This window comes from Perca fluviatilis, chromosome 5 (genome assembly GCF_010015445.1).
Source record: "Perca fluviatilis chromosome 5, GENO_Pfluv_1.0, whole genome shotgun sequence".
Classification (NCBI taxonomy): domain Eukaryota; kingdom Metazoa; phylum Chordata; class Actinopteri; order Perciformes; family Percidae; genus Perca; species Perca fluviatilis.
The window spans coordinates 32,910,666-32,934,180 of record NC_053116.1 but is presented as its reverse complement, the minus strand read 5'-3'; the positions used below and the strand labels follow the sequence as shown (position 1 = coordinate 32,934,180).

General features: G+C 42.4%; 2 protein-coding genes across 2 annotated transcripts; both read left to right on the top strand.

The window, feature by feature from the left end:
• Positions 1–1,166: 1,166 nt before the first annotated feature.
• On the top strand, positions 1,167–23,423 carry sars1 (seryl-tRNA synthetase 1). The gene is made up of 11 exons (XM_039801314.1): positions 1,167–1,302; positions 2,555–2,625; positions 2,802–2,882; positions 3,329–3,487; positions 15,342–15,485; positions 16,701–16,856; positions 17,426–17,647; positions 18,425–18,554; positions 20,293–20,450; positions 21,084–21,213; positions 23,036–23,423. Exons 1-11 carry the CDS (start codon positions 1,167–1,169, stop codon positions 23,200–23,202), a joined length of 1,554 nt encoding a protein of 517 aa, XP_039657248.1. The 3' UTR covers positions 23,203–23,423.
• LOC120559545 (cell surface glycoprotein 1-like) lies at positions 6,642–10,331 on the top strand. Its single transcript, XM_039801313.1, has 2 exons — positions 6,642–7,880; positions 8,258–10,331. The coding sequence occupies exons 1-2, from the start codon at positions 6,971–6,973 to the stop codon at positions 9,985–9,987; spliced, it is 2,640 nt and encodes an 879-aa protein (XP_039657247.1). The 5' UTR covers positions 6,642–6,970; the 3' UTR covers positions 9,988–10,331.
• Positions 23,424–23,515: the final 92 nt, after the last annotated feature.

Below are 23,515 nucleotides of genomic sequence, written 5' to 3'. Positions count from 1 at the left end.
CCAGAGAACGGTCGACTCGGTACCCATGTGTTATTAACCCCTAGGTTCATTTTGCGCCGGAATTGTCCTTTAATGGTAGTTCTCAACCCAGTATCGGGGAAAGGTTGGCCTGAAGATAGACGTTTAGGATGACTGGTTCATTCTGTTTTATACAAATGTAATTAGCATTGTCGGAGGGAGCGTGAGAACCAAGATTTTCAGCCACAACCAATGCTACTGTAATTGTTGTGCTACTGATAATAATAACTTGAACCATGAAACTTGGCCACAAACATCCAGACAGACTGGCAAGACAGAAGAAGCTGAGAGGGTGACTAATACATCTGCAGTCCCTGCTGATGTGCCCTAAAGCAATCAACCAACTAGCCACTTCTACCAATATCCTTATATGCTGTGTGAGCACACACAGGATTTGTAAAAAGAACGTACAGTTATGTGTGTAATGGTCATTAAAGCTATCTTAGTCTTAAAAATATATTTGGCAGATATTTGCTGTTTGTTTTCTTGCAATGTCATGTAGCAAAAACAAAGTGTATTTTTAAGCATACTACCTAAATTAACTATTAATCTCATTCGTGAGTACACATTTTATACATGCATGTTTACATTCTTTCTTATAGTTTACTTATGCATGTGCATATACAGAGGAATGGATAAATAGATTGTATCATTTTTAATTTTATGCTGATAAAATACACGCTGGTTATACACACATGGATAAATGTAAGCTGTTTTACATTTTGTATTGTATTTTTTTGATATATGGATGTTCTATTGTGTATCTAAAATCATCTACTAAAATAAGGTTATAACAAGTGTTCTCTGGCTCAGATTTATGTATCATATTTTCCATGTATTGCTGATGCTATAGGTTGCCAGGCTGGTGGGAAACCTCCGATCTGTTTTTTTATTTTTTGTATTTAAAATAGTATCTAAAAAGCGATCAACCTCTATCTAATATATATCTAATAAAACCAATTAGATTGCGTTTGTAAGTGTCTTTGTGTGTTGACAGTGAACCTTTCGTGTACGTGTAAGTAATATGTAGGCATATGTGTGTAACCGTGCTTACGGTTTAGCGACTTGAGCAACAAGAATTGGCAACCCGGTTGGAGGAATCATCGTTGTGAGCTCAGTCAGCTCTCTCTGAGAGACAGCGTGGAAAGATGGTGCTCGACCTGGACCAGTTTCGCACCGACAAAGGTGGCGATCCAGAAATCATCCGTGAGACACAAAGGAAGAGGTTTAAAGATGTAACCCTCGTCGATAAACTGGTCGCCGCAGATACAGAGTGGAGAAAATGTGAGTGCCCTTTGGTTTCTGTTTCAGTCACAGTAGCTAACGTTAGCGCAGTGGCTAATGATGTTAGCTTAGCGTCAGTGAATTTTACACTGGCGAGGAGCTCAAGCCCAAGTCCCTTACAGAAATCTGTCATTTTATTGTTAGTATGCGAATATAGCTATATGTTACATCCCATCTTGAAAACGTAAAGGCTTTACTCATTGTTAGGACTAGTTGTTCTATTCGGTTAACTTGAAATGCATACAACTGCTCTAAATATCTGTTTTATAATGAATTCACTTGGTAACTTCACACTTTGCCACCGCTCTAACCTTAACTTCGGTGAACGCTGGCTACACACTGCAGTGGAAGCTGCGATTTGTTTTCAGAAAGTTAACTATTGAAATCGTTAAGGTGTTGATTGGTGCATTATATGTATGCCGTATTGGCTAGTGGACATGATTTTAACAGGGTGCGAAATTATTTATCTTGTACAAGACGTGAGTGTTTGTCAGTAAATTTGGCAACAATTTATAGCCATATTTGAATGAGGTTTGGTGTGATCATTCACAGAGGAAGAGAATAGCACGCAATGGGGCTAATAGTAGCGCTACTAGCACCATTTAACGAAACCAAATGAGCCATATGGTCATTCTCAACGTAGTGAACGGCAGTGTCTTAATATCATGTTTTTAACGGGTGAATGCTAAGCACTCGTTAACCACGCATTTCCATAGTGTTATTGGCTGATATTATACACAAGTTTGGCTAATGCTGGGTTAGCTTAGCGATGCCGGGTGCAATCTGATGCAATCCCAGACTGCAACATGACAAGTCAACCTCGCCCTGCAGTGTAGCTACAGACAGTCATTCTGTCCCAGCATGATGACGCGACTGAATTGTTCAAATGGCAAAGGAAGTTTATTTACATTTTATCGTTTTTTATTGCATGAGGGTGTGTGAATTGTTACTGACAGCAACACCTGTTACTAACGTTAGTACTGCTAATGCAGCACACACACACACACACATTGTAACCATTTATTTATGTCCTCATGAAGAAAACACAAATATTACAGATGCAGTACAATACATACACAAACTCATGGACCAGTGACACGCAGCAGATCTTCACAATATCACTTAACAAGCACAAAACTCACTTCACACACACACACACACACACACACACACACACACACACACACACACACACACACACACAAAAGCACAGTCTCTGGACTGACTGACTGTGATTTCCACCCCCTAACAGGCCGCTTCACTGCAGACAACCTGAACAAAGCTAAGAACCTTTGCAGCAAGAGCATTGGAGAGAGAATGAAGGTATGGAAGCATTCAGGACACTAAATGAACTGAACAAGTCATTTTTAATATAGAGTGAGACAGGAGATGTAACACTGTCAGTATGTGTCCACTAACCAGACCTGAGAGGGAGTTTTGAACTGTATTTTATTTATTTTTTTTGCCATCTTTAACACCTTTCTATGTTGTGGATGCAGAGGAAGGAACCAGTTGGGGAGGATGAGTCTCTACCTGAGGAAGCACAGAACGTGGAGTCCCTAACAGCTGAAACCCTAGCGGTATGACAGTCTGTATGCGCTCTAGTCTAAAGCGCTTATCCCCACCTGCATGGTAGCAATTTTGCGTGTTTTTATATACAACTCTCTGAAAAGAAATAACACGCAAATTGCTTAATTTTCTTTCTTTGCTTCTCCTTAATGCTACATTGTGTAAGAATTTCTCCCATCTAGCGGTGAAATTGTATATGACAACCAACTGAATATTACTTTCTAGTATTTTAAAGATGGAGGCGCTACATGGCTGCCGCCATTCGAGCGACTCGCTCCTATGTATTCTGAATGGCAGACTCTACGCGTACGAGAATACTTTGATTTGTTGGTGGAAGTAATTACACATGAATGAGCGCATATTTGTGAAAGAACAGTTTTTTTTTTGCTAGGAATCAACTCAAAAAATGACACAATGTTGGTTTAATTGTTTGCACATTTTCCTTTTCCTGTGACAGCCCCTGACGGTAACCCAGATCAAGAAGGTGCGTTTGTTAGTGGACGAGGCGGTGGAGAAATGTGACAGTGAGAGGATAAAGCTGGAGGCGGAGCGCTTCGAGTACCTGAGGGAGATCGGCAACCTCCTGCACCCATCCGTACCCATCAGCAATGACGAGGTGAGTGGTTTGATACAGGCTGGTTAGGAGCCGATAAGACATTACTTTGATTTAATCATGCATTTAATGTAGCCTTATCCATTGTCACATATTGTCACATTGATTGACATGAGCTTCACTAATGAAGTGCCAACATGGCATCATGACTTTGCGTAAACATACACGCCACGTTCCTAAAGCCAAATGGTGTATTATCTGTATGCATTTTGAGCTATCCACGTGTATGTCTACGCTGTGTACAGCGGATGTAAACATACCCGCCACGTGGCGTGTTATCGCGAGAACGTCACACCTGTGTTAAAAAAAAAAAAAGGTTGGGTTTAGGAAAAGAACATTGGGAAAGGCTTTAGTAACACAAAAAATGACAAACACGACAGTGACCAACGTCACACTTAAGAAAACAATAAATGGTTGGGTTTAGGAAATTGGAACATTGGGGAACGCTTAAAAAAAAAAAGGTTGAAAAACGCCACACGCGGGACACAATCCCGGCTCTCCTGGGTGACAGTCTTGTGTTTTAACCATCAACCACCCCAACCAACCTCCGCCGACTTACGTCCTCTCATCAGGGTTCGTACGGGGGCTTGAAATCCTTGAAAATGCTTGAATTTTGATGTTGTGTTTTCAAGGTTTGAAAAGTGCTTGCATTTTGGATAAAATGCATGAAAATGCTTGAAATTGTAACTGTATTTCTTTCACAACAAATACCTATCTGACTAAATAGTTGGTTTATTAAATTGATAAATAAAACGTTGGAAATCCTAAAATTAAACCTGCTCGCTTGTGTGACTGTGATCTGCTGCCATGCCACGACCCGCCCTAGGAAGCAGCTCGATTGGTTGGGGTTAGGCATTTCACCTCCAGTGGTTGAGGTTAGGATAGCTGATTGGTCAGGGGATAGGACCTGTACAAATGGAGTTACGTTACCTTACCAAGACTTCAACTGACCAACTACAATCAGCAAAATTATCGGTACGTTTCTGTGATTTGGTGGTCATAACTTAAATTTTAACAAAGGGATAACTGAAATACTAATGGTGCAACAACACAGGAACACAGGGTGAAAAGAGGAGCTGCAGCAATGTGCAGTACAACAAAAATATGGTGTTTTTTGAAACTTTAACCATGTAAACCTATTCTGGTACAACCTCAAAATACAATTATGAACCTGAAAATAAGCATAATATGTCTGCTTTAACACCTGGCTTGACTATACCTGCAAAGAGTTGATTAATGAGGCAAATTATATTAAGTTGGATAAAAAGTATTTTCCCTTGCATTGCAATTTCAAGATTTTATAGAGGGATGGGGTCCTGTAGATTAACATCGTGTGTGTATATATACATACATACATACATACATACATACATACATACATACATACATACACAGTGTAACAGTGTTTCCTCTAAGTTGATTGGCACGTGGCGATCCGCCACGGTTAGATTTCTCCCGCCACGGTATCAGAAATATATATATATATATATACACACACACAAAAAGCCGTCTATCAGCAGTGATTGTAAAGAGCACAGCGACGGAGAATAGCGCAGACACGCGCTTCAAAACGCGAGTGGGCACGTGTGCCACTCGGAGAAAAGGGAGAAAGAAAAAAGAGACAGGCTGTCCGGAGGACCCGGTTGAGATGGCATGTGTGCATTCTTTACAACTGTAAGTCGTATAACTTATGTTGTCAGTTCATTTAAGCCTGTATTATTCTATAGTTCTTCTTCATTTTGCTAGCTAAATTGCACGTGGCTGTTGATTCTTGATATCATATCATGGCATAGTAGGCTAAACCGTGATTATTTCATACATTCATGAAACATATTGGGGGAAATTCATTCAACATAATTCACAGCCAAATAACAATTAAAAGTATGTTATTTGAACATTTATAACATAACCTAACCTAACCTGGCAGGCACTGCCTCCGTTTTGATGTCTGCTGCGGTGCGCCCGCTGTTTGGACCGTGCGCCGCTGCCCTTTTTTTCCTCCATAAACTCCGCTCTCAGCTCCTCTGCCAGTTGCTGCATGAACTTCCTCTGGACAATTTACAGCTGGTGCACTCCTTGGAGAGGATGTGTGCAATGATTCCAGCCAGTTGTAGCATGTATAAAGTTATATGAACACGTAGACAGCTACCGTCTATGTGTACTGCGCCGTTCACAGAGTGATCGCCCGGTGCTTTTCTTCTGATTCAGAACCATCCACGCCGTAGCCTACGTTACCGACTCTGGCTTTGCCTTCAGCCCATCGGTGATGCATTGCCCACACTTGTTACTCGAGACCGCTAGTTACGTTTCTCTGACAGAGACAGAGATTGTATTTTCTTTGCCTTTTGTGTAATGTACAGTATATAAAAACTATTTTAAATGAAAATACAGACTCTTTTAGGAAAAGTCAGGTACCAGCAGGATTGTATTTTATTTAGAAAAGTTATTACACATATAAATTTCAAAACTGTCAAAATGACCGTCCTGGCCGTTCTAGTGTAACCCAGCCTTGGAGTTATATTTCCAAAAGCCAAGAAAAATCAAATGCACACTGCAAGGCTGCCAACTTTGCCACTGAGGTAAATATGCAATTAGTTTCATTATGAATGGTTTCATACTATAGCCTACTTTGGGTTTTGGTTTCACTATGAAGAATTTCTTGTAAAAATCATTTTGTAGACCTACAGTTCCTCAAAAATACAGTTCAGTCAAAACGAAATGAAAATATGCCTCATTGTGTGTGAATAGAGGTGAATAAATATTTTGTTTGTGTTGCAGCGAAGTGTCATTTCTGTTTAATACGTAAAACATTTGCCGGCGGGGCGCGGGGGGGTCCGACAGATCTGCCCCCACTGCTAAAAAAAATCCTAGAGGAAACACTGGTGTAATGCTGTGCATTTAATATTGTTGTTGTCACCTCCCTCCAAAAAAACACCAATATGGTTTGGAAATATAAACCATCATTATAGTTGAAAACAGCAGTGTTATTGTTGGAGTTGTAATGCAATATCATATAAATGTAAAAACAGCACATTGACCTCAGGATAATTGATAACTGTCATAGTTTCTGTGAAAATATTTGAGTATTTAGGTGTTAGTATGAGGTTTTGTAGTGTTGAAATTTAAAAATAAATTAAAAAAAAACAATTCTAGAAGACTTTAGTTCTTAAAGACAAGAGTTCTAAAAAGTCAATTCCAGTGACTCAATCAGAATCATTCTTCATTCTTAACACACTCAAGTTTATACGTTACCATGGCAATGGTTTTGATTATGTAGTGTTGACATTTAAAAACAAGTCAATTCCAGTGATTCAATCAAAATCATTCTTAATACACTCTTCAGCCTGAACACGTACTGTTCATTTGTGCTTGTTGAATTAACTGTGTTTGAGTATTCTCTACTCTCCAGTCTATTGTTAGAAATCGTTGGAAATTTTTCATTGTCACTTTGACAACAACCTACAACCTGACAACAACAACATACCAATGGAGTTCGTTGAAGGAAGCAGAGGCATCTACAGACCCATCAGGGTGTTGTTCGACACAACCATATACGAGCGCGCTTTGCAGCTCTGCTGGCATGTGAAGTCTTACAAGACCAATATTGCATTGGTGATTGAACTTTTGAGGCTTCAGTGTGAAAGTAGTATCCCATCTAAGGTGAGTGTTGAAGATATGACAGACCTGCTGGTAGAGCAAAGCAAAGCTACGGTGAGAGTGCAGCTCTGGGAGTTTGAATTGGAGGACTTTGATGAGGAAGATGCCAAGCCTCTTCTCATGTTGGTTTGGGAGGTAATCAACAGCATGAAAATGAGGGACATTGAGTTTGAAGCCAGAAGGCTACTCCAGTCGCCAGAAGACATCCCTCCTTGTTTTCAACATCCAAAGCTGGTTAATTTGGCTCAGGAGTATGGCAGGAGCCTGACACAGCAGCTGCAGTCGGCCCCCAGCTCCAAACTGCTTGGCCCAAGAGATGTGGTGATGGAGGTGCTACCAAAAGTCTTGCAGGGCTTCTGGTTACCTCCTCCAAGCACCTTCCTCAACATGCCCTCCCAGCAGCTCAGTGAAATGGCTGTTGGTGTCACAAAGTTTGTTTTGGACCGGGTCTCCACTGCTTTGTCCACTGTGCACCATCGGGTCAACTTCTCCCGGTCCATCAGAGACAGCATGGTCCTGTCTATCCAGGAAATGGTTAGGCAGATGTACCCTCAAGACGTCCTGAGGAGAGGGCTTAACTGCTTTGCAGCAGAGGTGCTGAACACTATTGTTGATGCTGCAGTGAAAGAGGTCCTTGTGCTGTTTCAGCCTCAGACTGATACTCCTGTGCCTGCAAATTCAAGCACCAAAAATGATTGCACCCAGCACCCCCAGGCTGGAGATTTGAATGAGGAGCCTGGTCTGGAGGAAGATGAACCAATCAAAGATCCAGAATCTTCTGTTTTGTCTTCTCCACCCACTCCTCTGACTCCCAGTGCTGAACCTGCTGCCAATATTTTCTTGGATGAAAAGGTATCATCTGCCTCTATGCTCCGCCTAGAAGCTGACTCTGCTGTGGTTCCAGCTCTGACATCTTCTGTTCCCCCTGCTGATGAACCTCTTGCCATCACTGTCAGTCAGGATGGTTTGATAATCAGCCAGATTGAACCAGCTGAGCAGCCTGCACCAAAGGCAGACTTTGCTACATCATCTCTGAAAAGTGAGTACTTGAGCCTCAGACTGATATTCCTGTGCCTGCAAATTCAAGCACCAAAAATGATTGCACCCAGCACCCTGGTCTGGAGGAAGATGGTGAACCAATCCAAGATCCAGAATCTTCTGTTTTGTCTTCTCCACCCACTCCTCTGACTCCCAATGCTGAACCTGCTGCCAATATTTTCTTGGATGAAACGGTATCATCTGCCTCTGTGCTCTGCCTAGAAGCTGACTCTGCTGTGGTTCCAGCTCTGCCATCTTCTGTTCCCCCTACTGATGAACCTCTTGCCATCAATGTCAGTCAGGATGGTTTGACAATCAGCCAGATTGAACCAGCAGAGCAGTTTACCCCAGAGACGGATACAGAGGATTCTTCCTCTGCGCCCAGCCTAAAAGCTCCTGTGGCTACAGCTCATCCACCCCCTCCGACTCCTCCTGCTGAACCCACAGTGACTACATCAGCCCTGAATAGTGAGGACTTGAGTGAGAAGATGACCAGAGAACCAGACTCTGTTCTGGCTACAGTTCCAACACCTACCGTGACCCCTGCTGATGAACCTCCTACCAGCACTGTCAGTCAGGATGGTTTGATAATCAGCCAGATTGAACCAGCTGAGCAGCCTGCACCAAAGGCCGACTTTGCTACATCAGCCCTGAATAGTGAGGACTTGAGCGAGCAGATCACCAGAGAACCAGACTCTGTTGTGGCTACAGCTCCAACACCTACTGTGACCCCTGCTGATGAACCGCCTACCATCGCTGTTGTCCAGGATGGTTTGACAATCAGCCAGATTGAACCAGCTGAGCAGCCTGCACCAAAGGCCAACTTTGCTACATCAGCCCTGAATAGTGAGGACTTGAGCGAGCAGATCACCAGAGAACCAGACTCTGTTGTGGCTACAGCTCCAACACCTACTGTGACCCCTGCTGATGAACCGCCTACCATCGCTGTTGTCCAGGATGGTTTGACAATCAGCCAGATTGAACCAGCTGAGCAGCCTGCACCAAAGGCCGACTTTGCTACATCAGCCCTGAATAGTGAGGACTTGAGCGAGCAGATCACCAGAGAACCAGACTCTGTTGTGGCTACAGCTCCAACACCTACTGTGACCCCTGCTGATGAACCGCCTACCATTGCTGTTGTCCAGGATGGTTTGACAATCAGCCAGATTGAACCAGCTGAGCAGCCTGCACCGAAGGCCAACTTTGCTACATCAGCCCTGAATAGTGAGGACTTGAGTGAGAAGATGACCAGAGAACCAGACTCTGTTCTGGCTACAGCTCCAACACCTACCGTGACCCCTGCTGATGAACCGCCTACCATCGCTGTTGTCCAGGATGGTTTGACAATCAGCCAGATTGAACCAGCTGAGCAGCCTGCACCAAAGGCCAACTTTGCCACATCAGCCCTGAATAGTGAGGACTTGAGCGAGCAGATCACCAGAGAACCAGACTCTGTTGTGGCTAATGCTCCAACACCTATTGTGACCCCTGCTGATGAACCGCCTACCATCGCTGTTGTCCAGGATGGTTTGACAATCAGCCAGATTGAACCAGCTGAGCAGCCTGCACCAAAGGCCAACTTTGCTACATCAGCCCTGAATAGTGAGGACTTGAGCGAGCAGATCACCAGAGAACCAGACTCAGCTGTGACTGCGGCTCTACAGGCTCTTCCAATCACCCATGATGCAGCGCAGGATGACCTGACAATCAGCCAGGTTAAGGTTGAAAAGAAGAGCGGAGTCCAGCGCTTCTTCAGTTGGTTCAGGAAAACCCTATGCTGCTGTTGCCTGCCTGAAGACGCAGACTGAGGGCCAGATGTACTATCGCAAGGGGAAAGTGGGAGTTTCCCATAAAGAGCTGAGTTTACACTTTACAACACCAACACATGCACCTATTTCACTCATGCACACCCTACACCACTGTCGCTACTGATTTCCACATCCCATTCTGTATATAGTTAATTTGGTAAGTATTGTTTAAACATTTAACATGGTATTGTCTTCCATCTTTGTTATGACCACCTGAGCCAGGTCATGAAAAGTGGGTGCTCGTTAAATTAAGTTATATTAGTAGTGGTGTGTTTAGTGTTAATTGGTTGGTCCAGCTAAAGGTTGATTTTAGCTGTGCTTCGCAGGGTTTGTTTTTCTTTGTTGGGAGATGTGTTTTGTTGGAAGCCTTTGTTTGTGAGGTGATTTTTCTGTGGTTAATTTAGAGAACGATTGTTACTGTCTGTTGCCCTGTGGACAGAAGTTTCTCCGTCAGGTTGTAGGGTGCTTTTATCCAGGGATGGTGTCCGTTTGTTTTTTGTGGCTAGAGCGATTGTTTCAGGGGCACATCCGCTGCAGCTGGAGGGTCGCCAATTTTTGGTTGCTCTTTCGGGCTGCCGGGCTAATGTCATTGAATGCATATAATGGTTATTATTGCAGTCAATGCCGTGTATAACTATGCACCGCAAGTACCACACGAAGCCTAGGGTTGAGCTTTGGCTAGCTTTTGGCTAGGCAGTTAGGGAGAAATTCTCTGTCGTTGGGCTGACAGTTGCTAAAGTGCGACTGTGATGGTTGATGTATAGTTTTCTGTATTGTCCTTTGTGATGATGGCTTCCATGTCTGATTTTTTTTTTTTTTTTTTGAGGGCCCCACAGTAGATTTTGTAAATGGTTGTAAAAAGGATCAGTTGTTGGAGATAGATGATCATTATGACATTTCTGTTGCAGGGAAATTTTGTAAGGATAAGATTAAAAGGAGAGTTTTGATGTCTTTATTTGAATGTGGTGTGTTAAATAATGCCTCTCCCTTGAGAGAGGCATTTTGAGAGAGAGGAAAAGTTGGAGTTGGAGAAACTTTGGCGGGCAGAAAAGCTTGAATTGGAGAAAATGCATCAGGAAACTGCGAGGAGGAAGTTGGACTTGCCAGTTTGTATGGCCTCTAGTGTGGGCTCGGGTGAGTCCAGTGGGTAAGTTGAAAGGTACAGTTCAGGGTTATTTCCTTCATGAAGAGCTGCTGGTAAGGAAATGGTTGCCCTGTGGTGACAGGTTTGTTGGGGACCCAATTGTTCAGGTGGTGGTGCCCACCAAACTGCGTGATGTGGTTTTGAAAGTGGGACATCTTGGGGGTGCGTAAAATGTGCCACTGTATTTTACAGTATTGTTTTTGGCCTCGGTTGAAATGGAATGTTGCTACTTACATCGGGGCACGTAATGTTTTTTCAGCTCACCGGGAGGCCGTACTTCTACCCTGCTGTGTCTGAGACTTTGCTCCTTTGGTCGGGGCCGGGTTGGGTGCCTCTGCGTACGTTGTGGCAGACATTGTGTTCCAAGGCAAATGCGCTAATTGTCTATGCTAACCTTGGGGTTTCCATCAGTGCCCCATTCTGTTTTTGCTCTCTCTCTTCCTCTGAATTTGCTTCAGGATCCAGTTGCTGAGGTGTGACAAGGGTGGCAAGACGGTGCAGGTTTTGGGGAGGTTCCCTCGTGCCGGGTAGGCCTATAGTAGAATTATTGCAGGATGCCCTGTCATGTGCCCCAGTTGGTAAATGGAGGAGGGAGGGAGGAGATGTGATGCCCTTCGGTGTCATTTACCGGTAATTGTTTTTGCGGTCTACCTTGAGGAGGTGTGTCTGAACTTGTGCCTCCTCTTTACAGGTTACTAATTAGAGTAACTCAGCTCAGCTGGGTCTGGTGTGCTGTGGCCACTTGTACCCCGTTTACACGTACATGGTTATTTTGACAAACTGAGACATTTCCCTTCGTTTGCGCCCTTCATTTACACGCAAACGGAGAATTCGCCTCTGAAAACGATTCTTTCTAAAAACTCCGTCCAGAGTGGAGATTTGGGAAAACTTCGTTTGCACGTTTGCATGTAAACTGAGAAAAAAGGGGGTTTGGGCAGCCGAGGAAGAGAAGAGAGAGGAAGTGATTTGTTGCTGTTGTTGCTATTTCCTGGATTCTGATTGGCTAACGTGGGCTTGAGCTTCTCGTTACACTGCCAACTACAGGTTTGGCATTGACGGCATATGTACACGAGTACGTGTACACGAGTACGTGTAAACGAACACTTTTCTGAAAACTGACAGCTGTGCACGATGTTATTTTTTAAAACTAAGAGGTTGAAATGTCCGTTTATGAAAATAGCCGACCACGTGTAAACGTAGCATTAAGCTGCAGTATCCTGTGTCTCTTCTCTCTGCTCTGGCTGTACCCACAGGCACACCAAGGTTTGGTTATGTTTGGTTAGGTTGTCCTAGGTTTGCTTTTTGCTGAGCTTACACTTTACAACACACACACGCACCTATTTCACTCATGCACACCCTACACCACTGACGCTACTGATTCCCACATCCCATTCTGTATATAGTTAATTTGGTCTAATCTGGTTCAATTTGGTTTAATAAAGTATTGTTTAAACATTTAACATGGTGTTGTCTCCCTCTTTGTTATGACCACCTGAGCCAGGTCATGACAGCGCCTAATTATGTATTTTGCAGTATGTACAAAAACCGCCCGTGACAGCGCAGGTAAAAGCAGGTGTAATCGAATCGCCGACTCAGCGTTCACATTCCAATCCAGATGTTGGTAAACTCCTCGCTACATTACACATATTGGCATCAGGATCATTTCAAACAGTCATAGCATCAGCAGTGGGGATATTACAGTCTGCACACCGTATCATAGCACCAGTATTTAATGCTTTGCTACAGCGCACTAGTCAATACATACAGTTGCCCACCACTAACGCCGAAATAACACTCATCAAGCTGTTATTGCTAAATCTTTGTTTTGACTGACTTGGTGGCTGATCCATGATAGAAAGAGAGAAGGAGGCCCATTCAATTGCGCTTTTAAATGCGCACAATTTACGGTATAGTGAGAAGAAAAAGGCGCTGATTACCCGATGAACTGCAGGTTTGGTAAATCCAACGTAAGCCTATGGATCACAGCGTGTGCTTTCTTGCGGGTTGGCCATGGCACAGATAACGCTACTTTTAGAAAATGTACATACATCTGGCCCTGAGGCTATTCCTCAGTTTGATTATTTCTTTTTTCGTATTGTTTATATTCCTGTTGAAAATAAATTCATTGTTGCATATTAGTCAGTCCACGTCACTGTTTCATTTAAATGTGTTGTGAATTCATGCAACAAGACAAGATGTTACGAGTCTTTATAAAGGTTTAACATGTCTTATCTCAGTGCCAGAAAAGTGTGAAAAATCATAGCCTTTATTTTTATGTAAGTATATACAATCAGCCAGCAATAATAACAGACGTAAGAAATGAGCACTTTGAAATGCAGAGAAATTATTTAAGACAAAGTTTTTACTACATCCACAAAGAATAAACAAAGGAATGCATCAGAACAATCAAAGTACAATACTCTTGAGTTACTAAGAAACTTTCTAATTATAAATGTATATTTTAATGATTGAGGGTAAGGCACTTAAGGTATTTTCTATTACTGGGGACATTAAATGTGCATAGTTGACCAAACGTGAGATAAAACTGCACTTCAAATGTTGGCTAATAATAAAAAGGTGAAAGGGGAGAGTATAATTAATGGTTTATAGGATAGTACTGGTAAGGTACTCCATTGGACACTACTGAATGATAGACCTTTACATTTCATTAATGTGATGTTTCCCCCCCAAACCTTACTCACTCTAAACACTAAATTGATTTTAGATAATAGGCCACAATGTATTACTATGAGAATTGTAATACACTATGATCCGTGAAAAAAATGTCAGTGAGTGACCAGCAATTATTAAGTATTATGATACTTGACCTTAAGTCACTATAAAATGCTTTTTAATGGGTCATGATTATTGTTCTAAAACATGGATATTTACGAGCGCTTATAACTATAATTGTACAGTGTTTCATACTACTCGCTACGGCAAAAATTCACACGGAATGTAGGTCAATGGCGGCCGAACGGCGTTGATAAACACGCAAAGAAGCGATTATGCGTCTTGATAACACGCCAAAATGGCATACGAATTGTCATACATACGCTATTTCATGAGATCAGTCTGTAAAGTGCATTAGATAACACATGATCCAGCAATTCCTTTTTTTTAAGAACATCTACTAAAATGTCAAATATTTGCAAGGCATTATGAACTACAGCTAGTAACTACTACAAATTGCATTATAAATAGTTTTGGTGCACAGAGCAAAACCGAAAGTATTCCACTCACAGGGAGTTCCGTGTTTAGGGGTGTTAAAGATACTTAAACATCCTGTTTTTATGCTTTGTCTGCAGTTCTCCTGGACTGCCATGAACAACATGTAATGCCTCGTCATATCAGTTATTGATGCTGCTTCACACTGCACACAGTTTGGCTTAACTGGAGTATTACTTTATAATAACAGATGCATACTTTTTTTTTTTTTTTTAATGAATATCTCATTTGCAACGAGAATGCTTGAGTGCACTATAAAGATAGAAGATGTTTCACGTGGACGTGAATAGTTCAGCACTTTTGGAAACATGCCTACAGACTTTTTTTCTGAGAGTTAGCTGACAGTATGGATAGCACTGTCGTGTCTGTACGCCTCATATGAAAGCCAGACCCAGGTTGGCAGCTTCCCCACTGTTTGCAGTCTTTATGCTAAGCTTAGCTACTTATCTCCTGACTCTAGCTTTATTTTCGGCATGTGAGAGGGATATCGATCTTCTCATCTAACTTGGCAAACAAGCCAAATTTCCCAAAATGTCAAACTACTCCTTGAACTGTAGCTAGCTAGAGTGAAATAATTGAAATTTTTTCTGATTAACGGGTCCAAACCCAATTATATTCAGTTCATAAGGATATAAAAAAAACCAGAAAAGTAGCCAATCCTCAAATTTCAGAAGCTAGGACTCTGAGCATGTTTGGCATTCTTGTTTTTTTTTGGGAGGGGTTTAGGGGCATTTTAGGCCCTTTATTTCTACAGGACAGCTGAAGGCATGCAGCAAAGGGCCGCAGGTCGGTGTCGAACCCGCGGCCGCTGTGCCCGAGGAGCAAACCCCTACACAAGGGGCGCGCGCTCCACCAGGCGAGCCACCCAGGCGCCCGGCATTCTTGTTGGATAAAAGACTCATTTTAAACAATTGACATTCTGTTGGTCGATTGGTCGATGAATCATCCTAATCCAAGGCTTCCTCCCGTGTCCTCCTGACAGGATGCAGACAACAAGGTGGAGCGTACCTGGGGCGACTGCAGCGTCCAGAAGAAGTACTCCCATGTGGATTTGGTGGTCATGATCGACGGCTTCGATGGAGAGAGGGGCGCTGTTGTGGCTGGGAGCAGAGGTTACTTTCTGAAGGTGAGTTGAAATATAGGGTAACACTTGAATTGATCTACATAAGAGTGATATGACACTGTTGTGAACACGTGAACCCTAAAGGCCGTTTTACAGTCGCCGTAGCCGAGCTGGCGCCACTCTATTTCCCCCCGCGCGACAAAGCGGAAACAGGAAGCATGAACGAGCTCGAGAGCAACCGGATTCCAGGACTCTCAGAGTGACTGCAAGTCTCTCTTGTAAACTTACTGGGTTAAGATGAGCTCTTTTATGGCGAATGAAAGGCTTGATCCGACGAAGTAGGTCATCGAATCAAACCGAAGCATTGACGGCAATGCTGCTGCCAGTTCTGCCGTTGTTTACCTTTTTCTTCTTCTTCTAGTCCGTAGAAATAGCAATGTCTGTAGCCTTTCCTCATTAGCGCCACCTCCGTTCAGGAGAGGACTGCAACTAGTGTCGCGACCACCACGCGCAAGTATAAACAGTCACGGCGCTCCCATGACGTCACACTGGCGCTCGACAGGTCGGCTGCGGAGAGTGTACCCCACGTTTAACCCTAACACTAAAAAAAATAAAATAAAGTTAAGTTATTCCAGAAAAAATCGACTATCACGGTCATAATTCAATGCATAAGCAGCCAAAGTCCGCATATGTATGCAGGGGCCGCATTTTTTCAAATATGGTGCACTTTCGCTGCAAAATATGCAAGGCTTGCATTATTTCATAATCCCCGCATTTTCGTTGCAAAAAAAAGTCACATATATCTTAGCAGAAAGCTGAAAAATGTTGCGTTTACTTCACACAAGAGCAGCCATTTTCCCCTGTTGCCATGGGAACGTTATGAAGTGACATAATTACGCGACGTGAACATCATCGAAAAGCAGGGTGTTGGGGGAATCACTTTTTTTTTCTCTCTTTTTCATCAAACCGCAATTTTTGCAAGTTCCCGCAATTTTTGCAAATTCCCGCAATTTCATCGCATAAAATTGCATATCCCGCATATTCCATCGCATTTTTTAAGAAAACGTGCTGCGTAATCGAGGGTTTTTGCCCGCAACAATCACAAAAAAACTCCGCATTTTTCTGGAAGGACTGTATAGTGTTTATGACACGTTCATGACGGTGTCATGTCACTCTAATGTAGATGCCTTCAAGTACAGTGTAATCAAATATATACTGCCACTGCAGACACAGTCAGACCAGCTGTTAAGATGTTTCCCTCTCCTCCGTTGCGTTCAGGGGCCGCTGGTGTTCCTGGAGCAGGCTCTGATCACTTACGCCTTAAGGATCCTGCACAGCAAGAACTACACCATGCTCTACACACCCTTCTTCATGAGGAAAGAGGTCATGCAGGAAGTCGCCCAGCTCAGCCAGTTTGACGAAGAGCTTTACAAGGTACTGTTTACTTTCTTTCTTTCTTTTTGACTTAAGAAGGTGTTGTCATGGATCTGTCTTGGGCGGCGCTGAGCTCCGGACGGAGCAACGGAGTCGCTGCAAAATAGCCCCGGGAAGGAACTTGTGTTGGTGGAACATGCATACGTTCAAAAGTTGTTTTAGTCGTGCGACAGAAAACTCAGATTGGACAGAAATGAGGGACATCCGCAGGAATTTCGGGCGGCACCTGAACAATCCGGGAAATGAAACGTCGTCGATATAGACTACTCCTTTTTCGCCGATGTCAGTTACCTTCCGCTTTCTTTGTGTTGGAATTTTAAACTCCAGTGGAGTTATGAGGACCATGGTTAACTGCTCCTCAGATCTCTGTATGTTAAATTGAGTCAGCTAGCTAGACTTTCCGTCCAATCTGAGTTTTCTCTCGCACTTTGGACATAAACAAGAGAACGTTTTCATTCCCATCCCGAAATGCTGTGTGGGCTAGCCAGACCCTCCTCCGCAGCGCTGTGGAGGAGGGTCTGGCACAGCGAGACTGCTCCTTTCTCTAACCCTGAACGCGTTGACTCCAGGTCATCGGTAAGAGCAGCGAGAAGTCGGACGACAACTCCATAGACGAGAAGTACCTCATCGCCACCTCGGAGCAGCCCATCGCAGCCTTCCTGAGGGACGAGTGGCTCAAACCCGAGGACCTGCCCATCCGCTACGCCGGCTTTTCCACCTGCTTCAGACAGGAAGTGGGCTCCCATGGCCGAGACACCCGCGGGATCTTCAGGGTGCACCAGTTTGAGAAGGTCAGTTGTGGGACAAAAGCGGCGCTTTATATTACTTTGCAATGTCAGTGGAATCCAACATTGAAATTAAGTACATGGGCATTTTTTTGTCATTAAGTAATTATATTATCTGCCAATTTTAGGCATTTTCCAAACTATCGCTATCGGCATTTATAATGGCCGATAAATTTATATTAAAAAAAAATAATAAAACCAGACGCACCACACCCTTCAACCATGTTCTGAGTGTTGGCGTTGCGTAGTTTGTCCACCAGAGGGCGCTCTACAACGTCCCTGTTGGCAACACTCCTGTTTAACCCTTTAAGTTTCATATCTTAAGTTTGTATTTTTATTTATCAGAACTTTAATATATTTTGGTGTTCCTCTGTTCTGTTGTGACAATAAAACAAACTGTATTACCATATTATTTTAGCGAGGACTCCTAAATAACTTCAAATGGCTAATGTTAGGAAATCTATTTGTTTTGTTGCGTGTTTCTGGATTTTCTTTTTTAAATGTATATCGGCCGATATATCGGAATATCAGATTTTTAAATCGTCAAATATTTGTATCGATATCGGCCTTAAAAATCCTTTATCGGTTCGGGCTCTATTTAAATTAGCTGATTAGCTCTATTTAAATTAAGCACACACTAAAGTAGTGACTGAGAATAATGGTTAATATTCAAGTAAATTTGACATCAGGATTTGGGATACATAATGAATTCACCCTTCCAGAATTCAGTATTTTGTAAAAAAATAAATCAACGATGTAATGATCTTATGTTTTTCTTTGTAGATTGAGCAGTTCATCTATGCCTCCCCACATGACGGCAAGTCTTGGGAGATGTTTGATGAGATGATCGGGACGGCAGAAGAGTTCTACCAGTCGCTTGGAATTCCCTATCGCATCGTCAACATCGTCTCTGGTAGGTCAGACACACAGCGCTGAAGCTGTTGAAGCTGCGTCACTTTTGAAGAAACGATCACGCTAAACGGAAAGCTCTGACTTTGAATCCTCTCCGATCAAACGGTGCCACAAGTGGTAAGCCCCGGGAACTACAAAGGGAAGAAGTACTCTAGAAATAAAGCTCTTGAATGCAATTGTTCTTCTCCTGAATGGTGATTGGGACCCGTAACAGGCAGGAAGTATGCCCTTGGAGACCAAAAACCGGTTGCTTCCAAAGACACCTGAAGAAATTAATTGATTTATTTTATCACGTGAAATCTTATTATGTATAAAATACAATTTCGGTGAAACGTAATCTGTCGGTTCCTTCAATTTATGCATTAAAACAGTGATGATAATAGGAATGGGCCGGTTACCGGTTTCAAGGTGTACCGTGGTTTGAAAAAGTTTCAAAACCGCTAAACTTTTCAGTCATACCGTTCCTAAGGTAGGGGCTGTTTTCTGAGTCTTCAAGGACAGTTTAGAAGTCCATCTCCCTGCCAGTGTGCAGTGTGTTTAAAATAAAATGCATTGTTTTTTACACAGACCTTTTTTAAAAAAAAAAAAAAAAATGAATAAACATTTTTTTTTCTTATACCGACCCATGCCTATGATAATAATACGTGTGTGAAGGTTAGTCAAATTTCACAATTAGTCGACAAAAAATGTCAGTTTTCAATCAAAAATGTCAAACATTCCCCATTTCCAGCTTCTCAAACATGAGGGATTTCTGCTCGTCTTTGTCTCATACGATAGTTTATTGAATTTCTTTAGGTTTCGGCATGTTGGTTGGACAAAACGAGAAAGTATAAGACGTTGTTTAAGAGCCCGAACGGTTAATGGAGAAAACGATGAATCGATAATGAAAATAATTATTAGTTGTGAATTAAATAATATAGGCAATGTTTAAAAAAAAAAAAAAAAGGAAATTCCTGTCGAGGCAATAACTTGCAGGCAATTTCGCCCAACCAGGAGTAGGGTTGGGTACCGAGACCCGGTGCTAATATGGCACCGGTGCCTTAACGACCGGTATCTACCGGACCGAATAGCAACGCAGATTTCATCGCCTGATTTCGGAGTCAATTGAATGCCTGCGCTGCCCTCTGATGCTCCGAAACGGAGCCAACACCAGGCAATACCTGGCACTAGGCAGCACGTACCGTTAGCCTACCGTTAGCCAGCAGCTGGATTAAAAACAATGACGATGCTGACAGCTAACGTTAAACGGTGTGAAGTGTGACTTTATTTCACTGTAGAGGATTCCAACAGCGGGACAGCAACAGTCTGCAGCTGACGTTTTCGGGAAAAAACAACACAGACGGTGCATTTACTTGAAACTCGCCACGCCAGCCTTGCGGTGCATTCAAAGTTATTGTAAAATACCCTTTTCCCATCTAGTGGTTGTTTTTGTTGTTAACCAGCAATTTACTGGTGAAATAAGTTAGTTAAAGTTATTACATTTTTAATAAATAATTTCATTTTGACCATATGGCCTTAGCAATTAACAAGCCATTCTGTAATGTCGCTGACTGTCGTTTTGGGCTTCCCTTTATTTATTTTTTATTTATTTTTTAAAAAACCTTTTTTAAAAGTATCTGTTCAGGCACCGTTTAGGCACTAACACGTTACACATGCCGGCTGCTGTTAGAGGGCCGATTGCTTGCATGAAGATCAGACCGTGACGTCAGCTAACTAATTGCTACCGTTTGTCCTCACAGGTGCCCTAAATCACGCGGCCAGTAAGAAGCTGGATCTGGAGGCCTGGTTCCCTGGCTCTGGGGCCTTCAGAGAGCTGGTCTCCTGCTCAAACTGCACCGACTACCAGGCCAGGCGCCTCCGCATCCGCTACGGACAGACCAAGAAGATGATGGACAAGGCGAGTGCGCCGTTCTAACGCCGCCATGCAGCTCGACTAGGGCTGGGTATCGTTCAAAGATCTTCCATACCTGTACCGATACAAATACCATGACTCCGATACCGGTTTCTAAATGATACTTTTTTCAGTACCAATTTTACAAAAATAAATTACATTACACATTAGAACACAAATCTTTCGGTTTATTTTTCAGCTCCTACTACATGAGCCTTTGCGTAACGTAGAGTTTCCTGTGTGTCTCTACAACATGTAATGTTAGACAGCCAATCACAAACATTTTTAGGTCTTGGTAGAAGCCCTCTGCATGCGTAATGGCTCTCTGACGCTGATGAGATTTACTCCTTAAATATTGAATGACGAGGCATTTTTCGATACTCAATACTTTAGACGCAATTCGGTCGGTGCCTAAAAAGTATTGCATTTAGTACCCAGCCCTACCTAGATATTGAAATTGGGCATTGAATGACGAGGGAGTTTTCGATACACAATACTTACAATACAAAGATCTGTTCGATAATGCCACTGTGGCGGATGCTGGGCAGCTCATTTCAGTTCCAGAATATGGTTGAGGGTTTTATTAACACACCACCTCTCTCTGTATGTATTTATTTATATATATTAATTTTTTTTTAGGCTGAGTTTGTGCACATGTTGAACGCAACCATGTGTGCCACCACGCGTGTGATGTGTGCCATCCTGGAGAATTACCAAACTGAGGAAGGCATCGTTATTCCAGAGATGCTCAGGCCGTTCATGCCTCCTGGTAAGCTGTGCTGAATGGTTTTGTGTGTGTGTCTGTGTGTCTGTGTGTGTCTGTGTGTCTGTGTGTGTTTGTCTGTTCATTCAAGAAGATAACACATAGATGCTACGAAGCATTTGGTTCATTAACCCTTGTGTTGTCCTCGGGTCAAATTTGACCCTTTTTTTAGTTTTTTTATATCAGAAATTTGGGGTTCTTTCAACCAAATTGCCCAGAAATACTGTGAATGCATGCATGTAAGTTGTATGGAATCCATACAACATTCCTTGCAGGTAATATTATTGATTACTTCAATTGAATTTTGGGTGTTTTATTCAATTTTATAGCATTTGAAAAAATAAATGAAATGGTTTTAAAAGTATCCAGTTTGACTCACTCAACATCCTCTGATCTTAATGATTAATTAAAATTATTCATAATTTTAGCTTCTTTTTTTTCAACCCAAAAATTAAGTCTAATGTCATTTAAATTAGGTTTATTGAACATGAATTTTTTTTAAAAAGCGAATAAAGTGTCGGAAAAAGTGCCCCAAAAAAGTTTTAATTTATTTTTATTTTTTCCACTATTGACCCAGAATGACATCAGGTTCATGGTGGACGGGTAGACAACCCAAGGGTTAATGAAATACAGGTTGTCTCATTGGAACTACAGCTCGCACGGGCACTGAAGTGCGAAAAGTGAAAATCCCATATTCCTATTCTGAATCAGGATTAGGACTGTTGGCCGTGATGTCTTAGCCATCCCAGGTAGATTTACCACGAGCTACGAGATTTTGAAAAAAGGGATTGTGGTCCTATAGAAGCCACAAGTCTGTATGAAATCAACCCTGTTTCAAGAAAACGACCCACAATCCTAAGCGTAACAGCGTTGCCTGTGTGGACGATCAATGGAGTGAAAAAAATGGGGAAAATCACTTTTGGAACCGTACTGTTGAGCCAAAAAAATTAAACAAATTGTATTCAACCTCCTTAAACGAATTATTTCCTCTTTTTTTTCTGCCAAGAGTTAGATGAGAACTCTCATTGTCACTGCTCGATGTGAGTCGAGTGCAGATGTGAATTGCGCATGCTCAGATTTAAACGGTTTACGGCTTAACGCATCATACTGAAATTTGTGAAATCCATAAAATAATAAACTTTTCTCTTTACATACAATAATAATAATTGAAATCATTTCAAAAACGTTTTAGCATTCTATGATTGTTTGATTGCTAACGTTAGCTCAAAACGCCATTCAAGTGACAGCCTTTGTTGTGTTTGATTGCTAACTTGTAGCCAGCAGTGAACAAACTTCATTATGTAGGTCCATTTTTACTGTATTGACATTACAGACGTCTCTCGTTAGCATCTTTTAGGCTACTTGTTGCAAAGTGACGCATGCGCAACTCCCATCTGCACTCGACTCACATCGGGCAATGACACTCCTGTCTATGGAGCTACAGCCAGCTACCAGTCAGCCTAGCTTAGCATAAAACGAAAATGGTATTTGTTTATTCCACACCAAACTGAAATGAGAAGCTGTCGTGCTAAGCTAAGCCAACCCAACCGGTGTGGAGTGGTATTCATTTTCTCATCTAACTAAAGAAAGCGAATAAGTACTGTACATTTCCCAAAACATTGGAAAACTATTTCGTAGCACGCTCATAGTTCAATTGTTGATTGGTCGTGTTTCCTTTGCTCAGTTTTCCAGTATGTTTTTTTTTTCTTCATTTTTTTTTCTTATATGTACAACGTTGTGTGTTTATTCTTTTTGTTTGTTTTATTCATTTATTTGTTTGAAGTGCTGAAATGCATTTTTTTTTTTTTTTATTTTCTTTCAACCCCAGGTTTGACAGAGATCATTAAGTTCGTCAAGCCCGCTCCTATCGATCAGGAGATGTCGAAGAAAGCAAAGAAACAGCAGGATGGAGGGGGGAAGAAGAAGAAGCAGGGAGGAGGAGGAGACCAGAACCTGCCCAACGCCATGGAGACCATGTCCGTCAACGACTCCTAGGACTGCAGCACACGATGACTGTGTCGCCACACCAACCGCGCAGATAGACGCTGATGGAATAGAGTCTTGTGTGTATTTGTTGCCGTTGGAAAATGGGGAACGTGTTATTAATCTTATCCATTAAAATGAAGAGTAGCTCTATCGCATCTTTGTCCATCTGAATGGGTGGTGGTGTTCATCTCAGCTGTTCCTCCCCTCATTCATTCACATAAAGCACACTGGAAAAAAAGGGATCTCTCTGTGCTCTCACCTACATCTACAGCTCACTTTAGAGTCCACTCACCACCTGTCTGTCTTTCTGTCTGTCTGTCTG

Coding starts and splice junctions, on each gene's coding strand:
- LOC120559545 (XM_039801313.1), top strand. CDS start 6,971: ATGGAGTTCGTTGAAGGAAGCAGAGGCATCTACAGACCCATCAGGGTG. Junction 7,881..8,257: donor AGATTTGAATGAGGAGCCTG/GTCTGGAGGAAG, acceptor CCCAGCACCCTG/GTCTGGAGGAAGATGGTGAA.
- sars1 (XM_039801314.1), top strand. CDS start 1,167: ATGGTGCTCGACCTGGACCAGTTTCGCACCGACAAAGGTGGCGATCCA. Junction 15,486..16,700: donor GCAGAGGTTACTTTCTGAAG/GTGAGTTGAAAT, acceptor CGTTGCGTTCAG/GGGCCGCTGGTGTTCCTGGA. Junction 21,214..23,035: donor CAGGCCGTTCATGCCTCCTG/GTAAGCTGTGCT, acceptor TTTCAACCCCAG/GTTTGACAGAGATCATTAAG.